The 16,728-nt window shown below is 40.8% G+C and overlaps 1 protein-coding gene across 8 annotated transcripts in view; it reads right to left on the bottom strand.

The window, feature by feature from the left end:
• Positions 1-3,167: 3,167 nt before the first annotated feature.
• MBNL3 (muscleblind like splicing regulator 3) overlaps positions 3,168-16,728 on the bottom strand; it is a 122,806-nt gene continuing 109,245 nt past the window's right edge. For 4 of the 8 annotated variants that reach the window (XM_073358508.1, XM_073358510.1, XM_073358509.1 and 1 more), the window contains one exon: positions 3,168-15,608. In XM_073358508.1, the coding sequence (XP_073214609.1) occupies positions 15,552-15,608 (57 nt within the window). In that variant the 3' untranslated portion in view covers positions 3,168-15,551. The remainder of the gene's footprint in view (positions 15,609-16,728) is intronic. The other 4 variants (XR_012160639.1, XM_073358511.1, XM_073358512.1 and 1 more) reach the window with 4 other exon arrangements.

The following is a 16,728-nucleotide window of genomic DNA, read 5'->3' as shown; positions in this document are numbered from 1 at the left end:
ATGAACACAATATGTTGGGAAAGAGTCAACACAGCTTTAGTAAAGGGAAATCACGCCTCACCAACGTATTAGAATTCTTTAAAGTTGACAACAAACATGTGGACAAGGGTGATACAGTGTACTTGGATTTTCAGAAAGCCTTTGACAAGGTCCCTCACCAAAGGCTCTTCACCAAGGTAAGCAGCCATGGGATAAGAGGGCAGGTCCTTTCATGGATAAGTAACTCCTTAAAGGACAGAAACCAAGGATAGGAATTAATAGTTTTCACAGTGGAGAAAGGTATATGGGGGGTCCCGCAGGGATCTATATGGGACCAGTGTTGTTCAACATATTCATAAAAGAGCTGGAAACAGACAAAAAAGCTAACAGAACATTCGGAACCATTTGGAAAGGGATAGATAATAAGACGGTAAATATGCCATTATAAATCCATGGAAAGCCCACATCTTGAATGCTGCTTGCAGTTCTTGTTGCCGCATCTAAAAAACCGAAGCTCTCTCTTAGAATTGCAAAAGGTACAGAGATGGGCAACAGAAATGATCAGGGGTATGCAACAGCTTCCATACGAGAAGAGATTAGAAAGACCGGGACTGTTCAACTTGGAAAAGAGACACCTAAGGATGGATATGACGGGTCTATAAAATCATGACTGGTTTGGAGAAAGTGTTATTTTTCCCTTCACATAACACAAGAACCAGGTGTCACCCAATGAAATTAATAGGCAGCAGGTATAAAACAAACATTAAGGAAGTACTTCACACAACACACAGTCAACCTGTGCAACTCAATGCTAGGGGAGAGTGTGAAGGCCAGAACTGTAAGTGGGTTCAAAAAAGAATTAGATACGTTCATGGAGGATAGGTCCATCTATTAGCCAAAATGGTCAGGGACATAACCCCATGCTCTAGGTGTTCCTAAGCCTCTGACTGCCAGAAGTTGGGACTGGATGACAGGGGATGAATCACTCGATAATTGTGCTGTTCTGTTTGAAGCGTCTGGCATTGGACACTGAAGGCAGGATACTGGGCTAGATGGACCATTGGTCTGACCCAGTCTGGCTGTTCTTATATTCTTACATTCTGTTCGTAACTGTAGAAAAGGCTGCATCCCCAAATCCATCCGATCTCAGCAGCTGGGGCAGGACTTGATCAGTTTGGAGTGTGCCGGGCAGATGTCCATGCAGTTCAGACATATCAAGAGAAGCTGGTAGCTATTTACATTCATACTAAATCCACGTGCGTTAACTTGAGTATGCTGGGACACACAAAACACGTTGAGGCCAGACCCTTGGCCGGCGTGAAGAGGAAGAATGCTTTTGATATCCATGGAACTATACTACTGAGGGTCTGGCCCCCATACAACCCAGGAAACCGTAGGTATGTGTTCAACTGAAGCGACTACAGAAAAAGGCTATTTATCTACAGCAACAGCAGCCTCATCTCGGTGTCGGAGTGTAAGAATGCCAACTCTAAGCCTGGTGTTGCTGCAGATATGGTCCCTGTTGTGGTATTTGAACTGGTACTGTATCTGCTTCTTGTCTGTTTTTCGGAGCAGCAGGGTCAAGGCCCATTCTGGTTCTCCTCCTCTCTGGCTTTGAGCCCTCTCAGTTGTTTCCAATTCATTTTATAGTTGAAACATGTTGTTTGTGGGTTTGGGATTCCAAAATTGCTCTTTTGCAAAAGCCAGCAGCAGCTAATTGTGCAAATAAAGAGCAAGCTATGTTCAGCTCAGGGTTATTGAGCTTCTTGGTTGATTTGCCCAGAATCACTCATGCAGTATTTAAAATAACGTAGATAGGATTAATATTCAAAAGATCTGTCCTGATTATCATGGCCAGCCTGGCACCACTGTTGTTGACTCTTCCAGCAGTGCAGGCAATAGGGGAAGTGCCATTTAGATATTAGAGAGAGGTGGAAACCATTTGCACCTTCACACTTTTCATGCTTCTTGAAGTGTGAAGTTCTTTCCTACATTCTGCTCCAGCTGAGAACTTTCCTACATAGCGGATCAGCATAGAGATACAAGCCGTCACCATTCCTAAAACCAAGGAAGAGCCCTCGGGCTTGATGTCTCGTGCTGGAACCATGTTATGTGTGTATGTGGTGGTGGGGATTGGAAATTAACATGTAATGCTCTTCTGTGATGCTGTTGCTACGAGTACAGACCACCGAGTTCTCAATACAGGTCTGTATGAAACAAGACATCCAAACAGAAGAGGGCTGTAAAATCCAGCTCTCCAGACCAATATACGGGAAGACTGTAACAACCCTCAGTGTTCTGTGTCCAAAAGTTGCGTCTGTCAATCCCAGGCTATGCAGGAGGTAACTCCTGTCCTGGCAGGATGGGCCCCAGTCTTTTCTAGGAAGCTAACACATGTGGCAGCAACCTCGTTTGAGCTAGTGTTAAATTGGCTCCTTGAACCAAATCTGGCTCAGCACCTCTTGTGCATCAATGCTATCGTCATCTGAGGGTGGTTCAAGAAGCTTGTGTGAAGTGAGTGGTGGGCTCAAGCCAGTTGCTGACAGATGTTCAGGTCACAAAAGCCACCACAATTGTTAGCACTGTCGGGCATTTTTTGTTAACATTCGAGCCTCTGCCGAGGACTAAATGGGTGTGGACGCTTACCAACTCGCTCACTCAAACCTTGTCTACATTACAAAAATTACCAATAGCAACTATGGGTGTCAGCAATGAGTTAATGAGCTACCGTACAAGGCTGGCCAAGCCTCCAGCTGTAATTCCTTTACGTGAGGATTCTGTGTCACAGCATATGCTTCACCAGCTTGGTGGATAGCGAGAGGAATTCAGTATTCAGTGTTGTCATTCCTGAACCATACAAGATCACAGGCTACTTCAATGGGAATTTTGGATCGCACGGTTTAGCTCTTGGAAAATGGTGGTTGAATTACTGCTACACTGTGCCATTCATTTGATACCTAGCATGCATGTTAAGGGAAAAATTAATACACACATTTTTGTGCTACAAAAGGTGCAGACATTTGAATCACATTCAATTTATTCTTCATGGTTATCTTCAAATGCATAGTATCGATCTCCTCCCCAATTACATCAAAAATAGGGTCAGCAAGAAATTAAGAAAAAATACAAAACATAACACGTCATGTGTCTCAGAAAGTCTAAGGCACAAGAGAAACCAGTAGCCAGTGTCTGCAAAGTTTACTTTTATTTTTCTAAAATACAAATTTCTTTCTTGTGTTAGTAACTTCAATATGATAAGCCTAATGCATCCAATAAAACGGATGCACTAGCTACATAATTCAAAATACTGAAGATATTTTCTGGAAAGAAATTTATTCTGTTGTTCTACGCATCAGGTATAACATTGAATCAAATTTCATTAATTGTAATTTTTACATCAGAACCTTTAAAGACTGGGACTAAAACTGGAACTTGAAAAGTCTTTAAAGTGAACTCCTATTAACGTGTAGAGCTGGGTCCATAAAAAACATAACCAAGAATTTTATACACTTTATTAAAAGATCAAAAAATAAACAATAACAATATAGAAGTAACATACTAAAATGAGTAGCATTATGCACATTACTAAAGCACATACAAGCACTACAGCAATATAATGTGGCAAAAAGAAAAATAAATTCAAAGCGTACACCTTGTTGATAGCAGTTGAGGGAATGAACTATATTATGTTCTGGAACTGAAATATCACAATAGCCTTTAGCTGTTGGGATTTGCTGATGATATTTTAATTTGTTACAATTCCATAGGGCTAACAGGTTTTTTTTTAATCTAAAACTATTTCATTAAATTAAATTGACATCTGTCTAATGATTCCCATACTCTAAGTTTTACCAGAAGTGTCTAGGAAAAGAAGAATGTACTTCCATATCTACCGTTCTATTTTTTTTTTAAGTTAAAAATTGAAAATTTAGGAGAATACACTCTTCCTGATTTTAGTGATTGCCTAAAATACAATTCTCTATTATTATTTTTAATGGGTGATCTAGTGTCAAGTGACTAACAATGGATGGGTTTTTTTAATGATTTAAAATAAAATAATAATAATAATAATAAAATCTAATTTGAAAAAAAAAATCCCACAAGCCTATCTAAAATGGTCACGTCATCCCCTCATCTGCTAGGATACAAAAGCCATGGCAACAAAATCATTTGGCTTCCACCACTATCAAATAGCATTTGTGTACAGTAATAAAGAACTGGAACCTTGTAATTCTGTGTCAGGTAATTCTCTCTGTTGTGTGTTTGGATAAAAACTTAGTTTTATTTAATAGTTGTGTTATTTTTGCATGTTTAAATATCTCATTCGAGAGGCATGTGCAGTTTTTATTTTGATGATAGAGAATATGACTGTAAAGGTCACTAGCAAAGATTTTAGCTGTGGTGTCGTGATTAAAGGTTCTCCTCTTACTCTAGTGAAAAATTTTTTTACTGGTTGTGATTCATTTCACATAGTGCAAAGTATTTTTGTTTAATTATCCTGCAAAGGAGAATAAGCTTAATTATAAAAATGACTTACAACAAACGAGAGCTCTCACTGGCCTCCAGGCATGCATTGTTACATAATAATGCACTGGTTCCAACTAACTAATTACAGTAGCCAAACCTAGATTTTTATGGGGCCCATGAAAGAGCCAACAGCTCCAAAATGTTTTCCCTCATTTATTTCACTTTGAAAGACGACAGGATGAATTCGACCTTTAGTTACACTCATGCTACCCTACTGAGGTCAATGGAATTGCCTGGGTCTAAGGCCCTGATTCACCAGGATACCGGGACAACTCACCTACTTCAAAAATTAGGCACGCCCTTAAGTACCTTGCCAAACTGGGGCCTAACTGATGGCAGAAGCTGGCCCTGTGAACATCCAACAGCCTCGAGGACTCTGCAGCAGTCCTACATTCCTTAATCGGATATAAAACCCAGTTCTTTGAACTCTCAGTAAGGAATGAAGGCTCAGGTGCTAAAACTGATGGCTGAGGGGAAAAGATCAGAAATTCCAGCCACTTCTACTCCATAATGCTGATCTGGGACATTTGACCCAATGTGAAGGTCTAGCCCAGCCCTTTCACAGACCCTCCAGGATTTTCTGTTCCACAATGCTATTGGTTTGAGCTGACTTTTGGTGATTGTACAATGCAGGTCCAATTAAAAAATCAATGTTTCCCCGGCCTCCTCTGTTCCTCTCAAGGGGAAAAAGCTCAGCTGGCAGGGTCAGGTTGGACCAGCTAGTGTCTTTGAGGCTCAGGCAGAGTTCTGGGCCCTGCAGCCTCTTCAAACACCTTTAGAATGAAACAAAACAAAACAGAACCAGGAAAAGAATCCCAGACTTTCCCCTGCCTTTGGGTCCCAGCCATCTACTATGGGGAAATGATCTTTTAAACCATGAATCTTCCCCCCCGCCCCTGCATCATTAGGATTTTAACATTTTATTTTAGTAAATGATGCCGTTGCAATAAGGCACAGAAGGGCAAGAAGCCAGGCGTACAAACACACTTCTAGGTGAAGAGTGATGTACGGCGCTGATGTGAGTTCCTAACACCGATGAGTTACTATATGTTACACTGGGAACACCATTCTACAATCCTTGCCCAGCCTACACTCCCTGAGAAATAAATGGGAAGTCTGGTGCATAGGGGATGCAGGAGTGGGCCCTATTAGAACTATCTGCTAGCCAATCAGATTTCTGTCCCTTACCGGTGAAAGTAAAAACACCTCCCAACCCAGCCTTCCATCCATCCGCAACCTTTTATCCTCGTCAGTGCTGCATGAACACTGGTGTTTTATGTGTGGAGTTGCCAACTAGCTGTGATACTGTTCTGTAAGCAGTGGCTCAAGTAGATCGCAAGAGGAGAGGGAGCCCACCAGCTCTAGGGGCTGTCGACACTGGTTTTGATGGTCATGTCACTGTCCCATTTGCTGGTGACAGGATTCAGCAGGAGGAAGAGCAGGGAGAAGACAAGCTCATTTCCCCCAGCAGGCCTGGAGTGAGGCAAGCTAAATGATGGGTGCACCTGCACTGCACAGAACTGGGCACGTCCCTGGGATTCCCCTCCCCCGCTTCTAGACAGTCCATCATTTATGCTCCACCAGGTTGGAGAACGTGCACGAATGCAAAAGCAAAGTGCATGGCGGGTTTGGGTGGATTCCTCCTCAGAACAGCTGGATACAGCTGACAGAATTTGAGGCCATTTGAAGAGACTACAAGAGATTTTTTTAACGTCTGAGCTGGGTGTTATTTATCCACCTTTCCTTGCAAAATGGAAAGTGAGAAGATGCAGGTAGGGCATGTCCCATTCTCTCCCCGTCCCTGGAGGGGGGTGGAGCCTGTCTGGGGATGGGGAATTTACTCATTCAAGGAGGAGAGGGCGCTGCGGAAGGAGCGGAGCTCCCCCAGGCAAAGGAGCAGAGGGGAAGCCGAGTTCCCTGCTCCCTCCTCTACTTTAACCCATGCAACAGGCTAACACCACTGCGGTGGTCAGCATTCACATTCCAACTTCACAGCCCACCATGGAACCTCCACCACGGAGAAATCCAGTTGGCGTGACAGAACATTGCCATGGATCAACGGCTATTGCTCTAACAAAACGCCAAGGCAGTTTAGCAGCAGACGACGAGTATCCCAAGACAATCAACCTAAGTTCCAACACTTGCTTACTGCTCACTTTAAAACTTGGTTAGCTCTTTAAATGTCTCTCCCAGCTTTCACATTCCATGCGGATAAAATCCACGATGAATGGCTATAGTTCAGTTTCCCATTGACATTTACAACACTTGTTGGAATGATACGAATCTATCATAGATAAAAACAGTATTGGCTAGAAAGAAGATTAGGGGCTAGCAGAAATGCATGTGACATTCAGGTCCTAACACGATTCATAGTGAGCACAACTTCTTATAAAAACCATGATCTAGAATGTGTTTTAAAATGTAGGGCTGCTATAAAAGCAATTAAAATCTTTGCTAATGACCTTACTAATTAATTAAGTACTGTTTCCCATTTTCTGTGCTGCAGGTTGAAGCTGACCTGTTATCAGTCTGCTGTATAGTAAGCTATGGCAAACTACAAAGCTTTTACAACAGCAAAGCAACATCATGCTTTCAGATAAGTTTTATAGCAAAAAACTCCTCCTTTTCAAAGCCTTAGTAATACCTATCTCTTTTACAAACTTTTCCTGTATTATTACAGACTTTTTATATTCAAAATAAGTTCCAAGGATTTCTTTCGTGGACTATGTACATAAGTGCAAAAAAGGTGTGTCTCACACATTCGTACACTAACTGAATCAGTTTAACTGCAGCATATTTGTATCTTCAACACTGTTACGGGGTCATTCCACAATATTTTTCTTATGTACAGGTTTTGCTAATATAAATTAGTATTAAAATATTCATATGTTTAATTATTAGCCCTGATTTTAACATAATCGTGTGAGTATTCAATTTTAGGAAAAATAATCATTGCAGTAAGACTACAGTACTTAAACTGGTTAATGATGAATTCACACAGCGATGGTCAACATGAAATGAAATGAAGACCAATTATTGTATTGTAAATGCCGGGTATTACGTTTTAAAACCTAAAATACTGTGGAATAACCCTAGCCACACAACGATTTCTACAAGCTATAAAACCTGACTCTAAATCCATGTGTTGTAAACTTCTTGACTGAAAATGTGACCTAAAGACACAAATTCAGCTTTCACATGGGACTTTGGGATTTTAAAAATATTCAATCATATCTTTATCTGACAGTATCGAACTGTACCTTTAACAAGCTCATACTGTTACACATCACTTTTAATTTACATGTGAAAATTTCACAAATAATGTATACAAAGGTAGCCATGTTGTAGTTTTGTTGCCATAGCAACAACAACTTAATATAATTAGTTAACAATGAATCTATCATTGTAGGAGTTACATACAAAGTTAATTTTGTTCTTAAACTGTAAACTATACAAACTAGTTATGGACTATATTCTATACCTTATCATGCTTCAGTATTGGTTTAGAATATAACTAAATGGGTTGAATACATGTATTAAAAATCTTAAACTTCCCCTAATTCTCCTTCAAAATTAAATTCATTCGTTACTAAAGATATCAAAAAGCAATAATGAAAACCTTAAAAACTAACAGTAAAGAAATGAAAATATGTGACATGAATTAATGTGTTGATGCCTAGTAACAATGTGTTGTAGCTATATTTACATTTTGATTAGGCTATCAACTAATTTTTTTGAAGTTATTACAGTCATTAACATACAGTATATATTCTAAGGCCTTCAACAGGCACATGGTAAAATCAGGTCAATATCACACTAAATCCATTCAACAGGAATGGGAAATTAGATTTTCCTCATAAATTTCACCTTTTTCAATTTTCATGTCTGTGAAATGTACAAGGGATAAAAAATGAGGACTCCAGTTTCTCAATCATTCTGTGTACTAGAACGTTCTATAGCCTATACTACTGCATTATGAAGGAATATGTAAGTTTATGAATACATTTGATCAGATACACGCATCTCATTATCTGGCCAGATGTATCTACAACAGTTACATATTCATATAATTAGCTGTGTTTATTGTTTGTGCAGCTAGAGTATAACAAAGTCATTTTCACTGGACTCTAACTTGTGTTTCGTAGCTGACTGTATGTTGAGAGAACACCTCACAGGAACGGAGAGTGTTCCATAAGCCACCCAGGGAGCGCAAAGATTTTGTTTTGCAGAGTGCAGCCAGCCAGCACCGTGCATTTGTGAACACTCTGAGTGCAGTACGAGACGACACTTATGGCAGAGAGAAAAGTGCTTCAGAGTGCTCAGGAATGGAACGGAGCGGATGCGGCCAGAGAGGTAACGATTTCTCTAACATGGTGATGCAAAAATACAAAGACAAAAATCATCCACTAGAAATTTCAAAGTAAAAAACATGGTTGATTGCAAAATCAGATTCCAATCACTAAAAACACTGAAGTTAACAAAAATAATTTTAATAGTTTTATGAATCTACTTTATTTTAAATCCCTCTTACTGTCTGCATATGTTGCAGTTTAGTAGCAGTATTTTTTTATTGAAACTACTAACAACCTTTCTATGAAAATGATCATTCTCAGCTTTCATTTTCCCTCTGCACGACCCGTTTTATCCAAGTTTCAGCATTTCTTGCATATTGTTTGCATAAGGCTGAGAGAAATGGACAAAGAGAAATAACTTTGGATAAATAAAAAATATAGGTTCATGGAAAGTGGGAAGCTTATAAAAATGTCACTAAAATTATATCGACTTCAACAAACTCACATACATCTCTTGTCAAATAAAGGACGAAATCCATGCTTTTATGACATTTGTTTAGAGTCACGAACTAGCGCGGTGACTTTGTAATAGAACGCATCTATTTAGGAAATTTATAGTCTGGCGACTGGTTTTCTTTTTTGAACAAAGAAAATTAGAGCAAATCATTGCACAACTAGTTTAAATAGTGCTACCTCAAAATGGCATTTTTGCCAAGATTGTTTTGAATTTGGTGAATTTTTAGTGCTTCAAGCTTTTCTTTCCTTAAACTCACTTAAAAGTGAACTCTAAATCTGCCAGCAATATAAAACCTGTTGTGGCACCTAATATATCTACCCTGAACATCCCTCATTGGACCTCTTTACTAAAAAATAACCCTTAATTTTTTTTTCAGTGCTTTAAATGTGACATGAAAACAGCTGTGATCTAGGTTTACATTCTATGCACATCTATGCCAGATGTTTAAGTAGTTAAATAAAACAGGAGGTTACATCAAAGTGTCAAGATATACAAAAATCCATTTAGCACTGAAAACGTTCCAACCTCCTTTAACTCAAAGCCATACAAGCTTGAACGCACCCTTTCTGGCTTACGAAGATCAGGTCTGTTCTTTGTTGAGGCACTGGCACAGGTTGTGCAAAACCCATTTTGATACACAAATAATTTCAGACAGGAAGTACTCAAATCCACTTTTTCCACTAACAATGTTATGAGTTTGGGAAACAGAAACTCAGTGGTTAAAAGAACAGGTATATCATAGCCAATATATATTAGTGTTGCTAGTTTCAGGCAACACCGTATGTTTTGAATGCTGACAGCTGGGGAATGTGGAAGGACACAAGTAAAGGTTAATACGTGAGGCTAATAGATTACCATATTTTGTTCCTTAGTGCCTGATCCAAAGCCCAATGAAGTCAACAGGAAGATTCCCCTTGGTTCAGGCCCTATGTGGACTGACTATGGACTCTACATGGGTTCTTGTTTCTGAAGGAACCAAAGCTAGATCATAAAGTGACGCTCCAGCTGTGTCTAGCAGACACCCACAACTTGCTCCCGTTACTGGTAATGTCAGCAAACATCTGTAAGTGCTCAGGTGAAAGGGCCAGGTGACGGGACAAGGACATTTACTACACAATGTGAAGAATCAAAATGGAGATAAGAATATGTTTGTCAGAAATCAGACAACAAGACGACCACTCAGCCAATGGGCGTTCAGGGTGGCACTCGTACTCGGGGTTGTAAGGGCCTGGTTCTCAGAGATGCCGAGGGCTTTCAGCTCCACCGACATCACTAGGCACTGAGTGCTCAGTGCCCTTCCGGGAGGCGCTCCACACATCAGAGGCCCAGGCCTATAAACCACACAGAACAAGTGGCCCAGACTGCCCACGTTTTCCTGGCACAAAATGAGGACATTGCGCCTTCCCCCCCACCTGGGGGGGGGGGGGAGGCCCTCTGGCCTCTAATGTTACAAGTTAAAAAGTGAACCTATTAATTTTACCTTGAACGTGCCATTGTTACAGCCGTAATATCACTGCCCCTCTGCTTTCCTCAGAAATCACCAAACTCCATTGTGTTTATAAGCAGCTCGGCCTTTGGACATACAGGGTTAGCCCCTCGGGAACTGAGTTCGTGCCTGGTACAGCAGAGGGGTAGGGATATTCTGGTGCTGCTTCAGCAGCAGCAGATCTCCAGCCAATGCAGGAAAAACTAGCCACTCACAGATGGAAAAGGCCGGCCCGGTTGTTTGGAGCATCCCCTCTGCCAGTGCAGGGCTGTTTATAGGGGACACGTTCTCAACCCACATTGATCTCGGTTTATAGTGACAAACTACATCACTTGGGAGGCTATTCCACGCTCTAACCGATCTCGCTTTCCAGTGTTTTCTCCTGATATTTTGTCCAAAGTCTCCTAACATCCCCTTGCATGTCCTTGAACAATTACTTGCTATTGACACCCTTCAGTTATTCAGAGACTAACAGGCCAAATAAATCTCTGGCACAACTCCAGTGATGTCAGTGAACTTACGCTAGGGACGAACATGGCCATGGTATCTCGACTTTCGCCAAGCCAGAATGGCACTGTGTGCTGTGCAGGGCTTGGTCATCCTTCAGTTTACTCCGTTATACGAAGGACTGAAGTACTGGCAACCCTAATGTCACTCCTGATCAAACAAAAGATACCAAAATGCATCCACTGATCCAAGGAGTGAAAGCTCTGAAAACCATCTAGGCCTGGTAAACTCAAGGGTCGTTTGTCTTTGTTGCTTGTTCTTTGTTTTAAAGAGCCAAAGCCCCTGGGAAATGTGTCTGACTTCAAGGTGAAGTAAATTATTGGGGTAGGCTGATGAAATGTCAGGGAATGCCCCCACCAAATTTCCCAATGAATTCTGCAGCGTACTTAGTGGAGACAAGGGCAACTGGGGCGGCACCATCTTACCTGGGCAGAGTGGGGGGGGGGGGTGATTTTTGTAATTTTTAATCAAAATTACCCATTCCTGGGGGTGGGGGAGGATTCCTTTACCCTTCTGAATCTGTCTCATGGCTTACTCATGTGTTTTGTGGGAGGGTTTGTTAACGGCACCACTTAAATAGCAAGAAAAACTGTGTGTCATTTGGAGCGAAGAATGGCACTGTAATGGACAGCAAAACTGGAGAAATTCCTTGTTTTCTGATGCTTTCTGAATGAATCTCCCTCTTCAGCCGATATCTAACTTTTTACTGAGTGTGAGTATGTTTTTTGTTTATTACATAGCAAAGTTTCCCTTTTCAAGAAGCAAGACTCAACTCACTTTGTAAAACCCCTGAACTGGGCTAACGTGACCGCTGTCCCTTCATAACATTTGTAAGACAGAATCTGAGACTCTACTTGAAGGCAAATTCTAGATCTTAAAAGGAGCCATTTAAAACAAGCAATGTAAGCTGATGAAAACAACCAAACTATAGAAAAGGACAGAACATTCTTGTGTCGTGTTTTTCAAGCACATAATTCCTGTTTCCCACTGTAACATTTTTAGTAAAAAAACCCAAAACCCCAAAACAAAAACACCCCCCAACCCAGAAAACTACAGTATATGAAAACTTAAGACATAACAATAATGAAAAAAATGGTATTGAGTATACTTGATAATGATGTACACTTTAAAACAAATCAATAGACTATGATGTAAACAAAACAGTAAGATAACACTTTAAAAACAAGACAAACATTTATCCATCGATAGTATACAGTAAACCAACAGTCCACTGTGCAGATGCACTTATGATGGTAGTCATAAAATGATTAAGTGTGTTAAAGTAATGTGTTATAAAAGTCTATTATAATTGTCTACTTGTATATCTCATATAACAGAGCGCTGTTTGTTAATTGTTTCTATAGTGCTTTTTTTTTTTTTTTTTTTTGACATTCCCATTGATCAGTTTTTGGTTAACATGTAGGCTGCAACAGGCTTACTGTAGAGGTGGTCGAGGAAGAAATGAGGGAGGAGGGAATATATACAGAAAGGCCATGTGCAGCTTCCCACCGAGAAGTCCTGGAACTCCATAATTTTACTCTTCAGAATTTCAACATAGTCTGCTGGAGGAGGGGAAAAAAATAAACAGTGAGAAATAGGAAATCAAATATCATGCTCACCTGGTTTTTACATTTTTAATGGGACCTGCAGACACTCTTACTGCAGCACACAAGAACTTGCTGTCTGTGTGCTGGAGAGATGCAATGTTTGACTCACTTAATTTTCTGATTTAGGGTGAAATTGCTAACACCACACTTGGTAGCCTCCTGAATCTGTACTTAGTGCTTTTCGTCCTCAGAGCTCATTGCAAAGGCTGACATACCAATCTACAGAATACCCCAGTGAAACGGGAAGGGGGGGGTGGGGAGGGGAAGGAGGATTGGTCTGATTTCAGAGACGAGGAAGTGGGAGCAGAGAGAATAGCAGCCTGGCTTGCAGAAGTGTTGAGCACCTGTACTTCCCATCGACTTTAATGGGAACGGGAGAGGCTCAGCACCTCTGAAAATCAGGCTACATGTGACATAACCCATGCCATAGAAGGAGTCAGGGTCAGAGACAAGAGCAGAACCCAGGAGCCCTGCACTCAGACCACACCTTACTGGTAGCCAAGTGCTGATCTCCTTTATGTGCTTCTGGAATTCCCACGCTTAAAGTCGGGGACACAACAGTTAATGTTACAGCTGGGTTAGCCATCTTTGACAATGTCTTTGCCTCTGGCTGGGGAAGCCTCTGGGGGTACTTGAGATGTCTGGAGAACTGAGCTACCTTCAAATCCACTGCTATGTTGTTTACCTTCCTTCCATGGCGATGTCACCGCACACAGGACACAGCTCTGGAGAATCACTTTGCAGCTTGGAGAATGCTGATTTAGACCCTGACTCAGCAAAGCAGTCAAGCACGTGACTCCCTTCAAGTGCTTACATTTATGCATGTGCTTAAGAGCTTTGCTGGCTCGGGGCCTGTCTGCCAACTCCCAGAGACAGAAAGGAGAGTTCATGGGGCAGTCCTTTATTCTGGGGACACACCTGAGGAAACAGTCCTTGTTCACTGACCTCCAGGGCAGGCTGCAAAGCCCATTTGCTTTCCCCAGCTGCAGGGGGACTGCAAGGGCAAGCATGTAAGTGCTTTGCTGAATAGGGATGGAATAAGCATGTACTAAGTGCTTTCCAGGAGCGAGGCCTGTATCTGGGCATGCAAGTGTGGTTAGGTGTCTAACTCTTTGTCCACAAGGGCTTTTGGCATGAGAAACTTCATAGAGTTTCAGAGGCTGCTTTTGAAATGAGGAACCTAAACGTTTCAAGTAGGAGACTTCCTATGTCCTGGGAATGTCACAGACTCGGTCACCGTTTGAACAGCAAGTACCTGGGCCCCTTATGAAAAAACATGAATCATACGGTTTTCCCTCACCTCTTAGGAAATGGTTCTCAATTACTGATGGTATAAGTCTAAGAACTCCAAAAAATGAGTCAAAAGGAAAAAAAAAGTACACTGAAATAAAGGCTCAAAAGTATCCCAAAGAGATCAAGAATGAGGTCAGGTTTTCTCTTTCAAGCCAATAAACAGCTATTGGGCAGAACACACTCTGTGCATGTGTTAGGGAAATGATTTAACACGTAAGGTGTCAAGTCAGTCTGGTGTTTCTGAAAAATGATACACAACATAAAGCAGAAAATTGTCACAAACAAGGCTATCTCGGCATTCAGGCAGACTCTGGCAGGGATATGCAGACATGATTAACACTCTCTCCATATACAGAATAGTTTACTGAACTCAGTAGAAATCAAAGGCATAACCAGGCTGATCAGTTCATGTCAATTATTTCAGAAATAATTACACAATTCCCTTCCAAATCCATTTCCAGAGTTTAAATGCAAGTATTTCCCTTTCATTTTTGTCCTGGGGAAAAGCTGGACCACATATTTATGCAAATAAAATGGCTTCCATCATCACATTCAGAGAACCCCGTTTCTTTCCTTTAGTCTCTCAATGGTAAAAACACAATGAGATCCTTATGTAAATAATAGCCTACACATGCAAATAACAAGAAATTGAAAACAACACTGATTCCACTGTGAATTTATATCAAACAAATCCAAAAATAAAAGGGCAACATACTCTACTATTCTCATTCAGAAAGCAACAGCAGACTATGAATGCACCAGGCTTTGCAAGGTTGTGGAAGAAGTATATTGTTTGCAGCCTTCAAGCCAATTACCATACTGAACAAGAATCTCTGAAGGAAGAACACTAGGTGACAGGTTCTCAGCTGAGGTGAATCCATATAACAGTCAAACTACTGAAGCTATGCCGATTGACACCAGCTATCTGGAGGGTTCTAGTTACTCATGTTGAGTAAATCTGCTACTAACTGCAAACCATAGCTAATGCTTTTTAGCTGACTCTCGCTATCAAATTATTATTTATCCTCAGTAGCACATGCGCCATAAGAATGAGTTACACTGTGGAATTTGCTAAGTAGTTTGGAACTGTCCAGTACATGCAACGGTCATAGCAGAAGGGGTTTGGTACATTTTAAAGCAGACATTTTAGACTGCACAAAAAAATGTTGTTTATCATAAGCCCTGGACTCAGGTGTGGAATTCCTGTTGACTGCAAGTTCTGCATGCAGAGAAAAGAAGAAGTAGGGTCAAGTGGCACTTTTAGAGGATTCAATACCCTTATATAAAAAACCCAACTGTAAATATTAACAGTTAAAAGAAACTTACTGTTCTATCGGAAACTTCTACATCTGTGAAACAAACATGCTGCTACTCAGTTCATCTACTGATAACTGGGATATCTACAGTAAAAAAGAGGTCACATTAACACATTTTCTTGAGATCATTCTATCCAGTCATTCTTCAGCACTTGTTTAAGACTAATCGATACATATAACCACTGTTGAAGCAGTATCTTAGAGAACACGAACTGATCCCAGCGTTTATCTATTTTAGCAGGCATAAATAATTACATAGTTATGTCATTATTAATGCCCAGTGGCGTACATGGTGATTGAACTTGGGAGTCCAACTCCATAGACTGTAAGACAGCAAAATGCCCTGTAAACTGCAGTTTGGAAGATTTAGGTATCACTTACAAAGAGCACACATAGCCATATACTAACACTGCATAGGAATTAAGGTTTTTCTTTTTGTGGCTGTATAATTATTAGGAGAACTAAAACTAGCAAAAACCAGAGAAACAAAATAGTTATAGCTAGTGTAGGTAGGCAAGCATTTACAACAGGCCAATTCTGAGTTCAGTCCTTATTCAGGCAAAACTCCCATTACAGTCCACGAGGCTTTGTGTCTGAGTAAAGCCTGGTGAAAACCTACAGGATTTGCCCTCTGTAGGTACTGTGGTATCATAGCGGTAGCAGTGCCCTGTAAAATAAGGTGATACCAGCTTTTCCTTTGAGTGGCTCTGAACCTGAGCACGATGATGAACTAAATAAAATTGCGAACTTTATAATTGAACAAAACCTACTGTTCCAAACTCTACCCTGGCCTAATCGGGAGACGTTGTGGTTTATTGAATGTAAGGAAGCATTCCTAAGATTTTCAATATACAGTTCAGGACTGGTGCAGAAGCAGCCATCTCGGTTTAATACCTTCAGAGCAATGTTTTGCAGATAATGACGGCTAGGCAAACATGCATGAAATCCTTTACATTAATGGCACTGGCAAAACAGTACATACTATACATACAGTGTAAATACTGTAGGGATGGGTGACTTGCTTCTGTTTTAATACACTTGAACCTTCACCCAGGTTGTTATTTTAGAACCCAAGCTTGTTTTTTTTTCCATTTCCACTCCTGAGCCAGGACAGGGCATGCCAAAATACCACAGGAGAGCATGGTCAGTGTGGTATTTCTGGTAAGGACAGAAAGCAGGAGTGCTGTTAATCTTATGAGAAAGC

This window comes from Lepidochelys kempii, chromosome 9 (genome assembly GCF_965140265.1).
Source record: "Lepidochelys kempii isolate rLepKem1 chromosome 9, rLepKem1.hap2, whole genome shotgun sequence".
NCBI classification, from domain to species: domain Eukaryota; kingdom Metazoa; phylum Chordata; order Testudines; family Cheloniidae; genus Lepidochelys; species Lepidochelys kempii.
The sequence above is the reverse complement of the archived record's forward strand: the minus strand, read 5'-3'. Positions and strand labels throughout refer to the sequence as shown.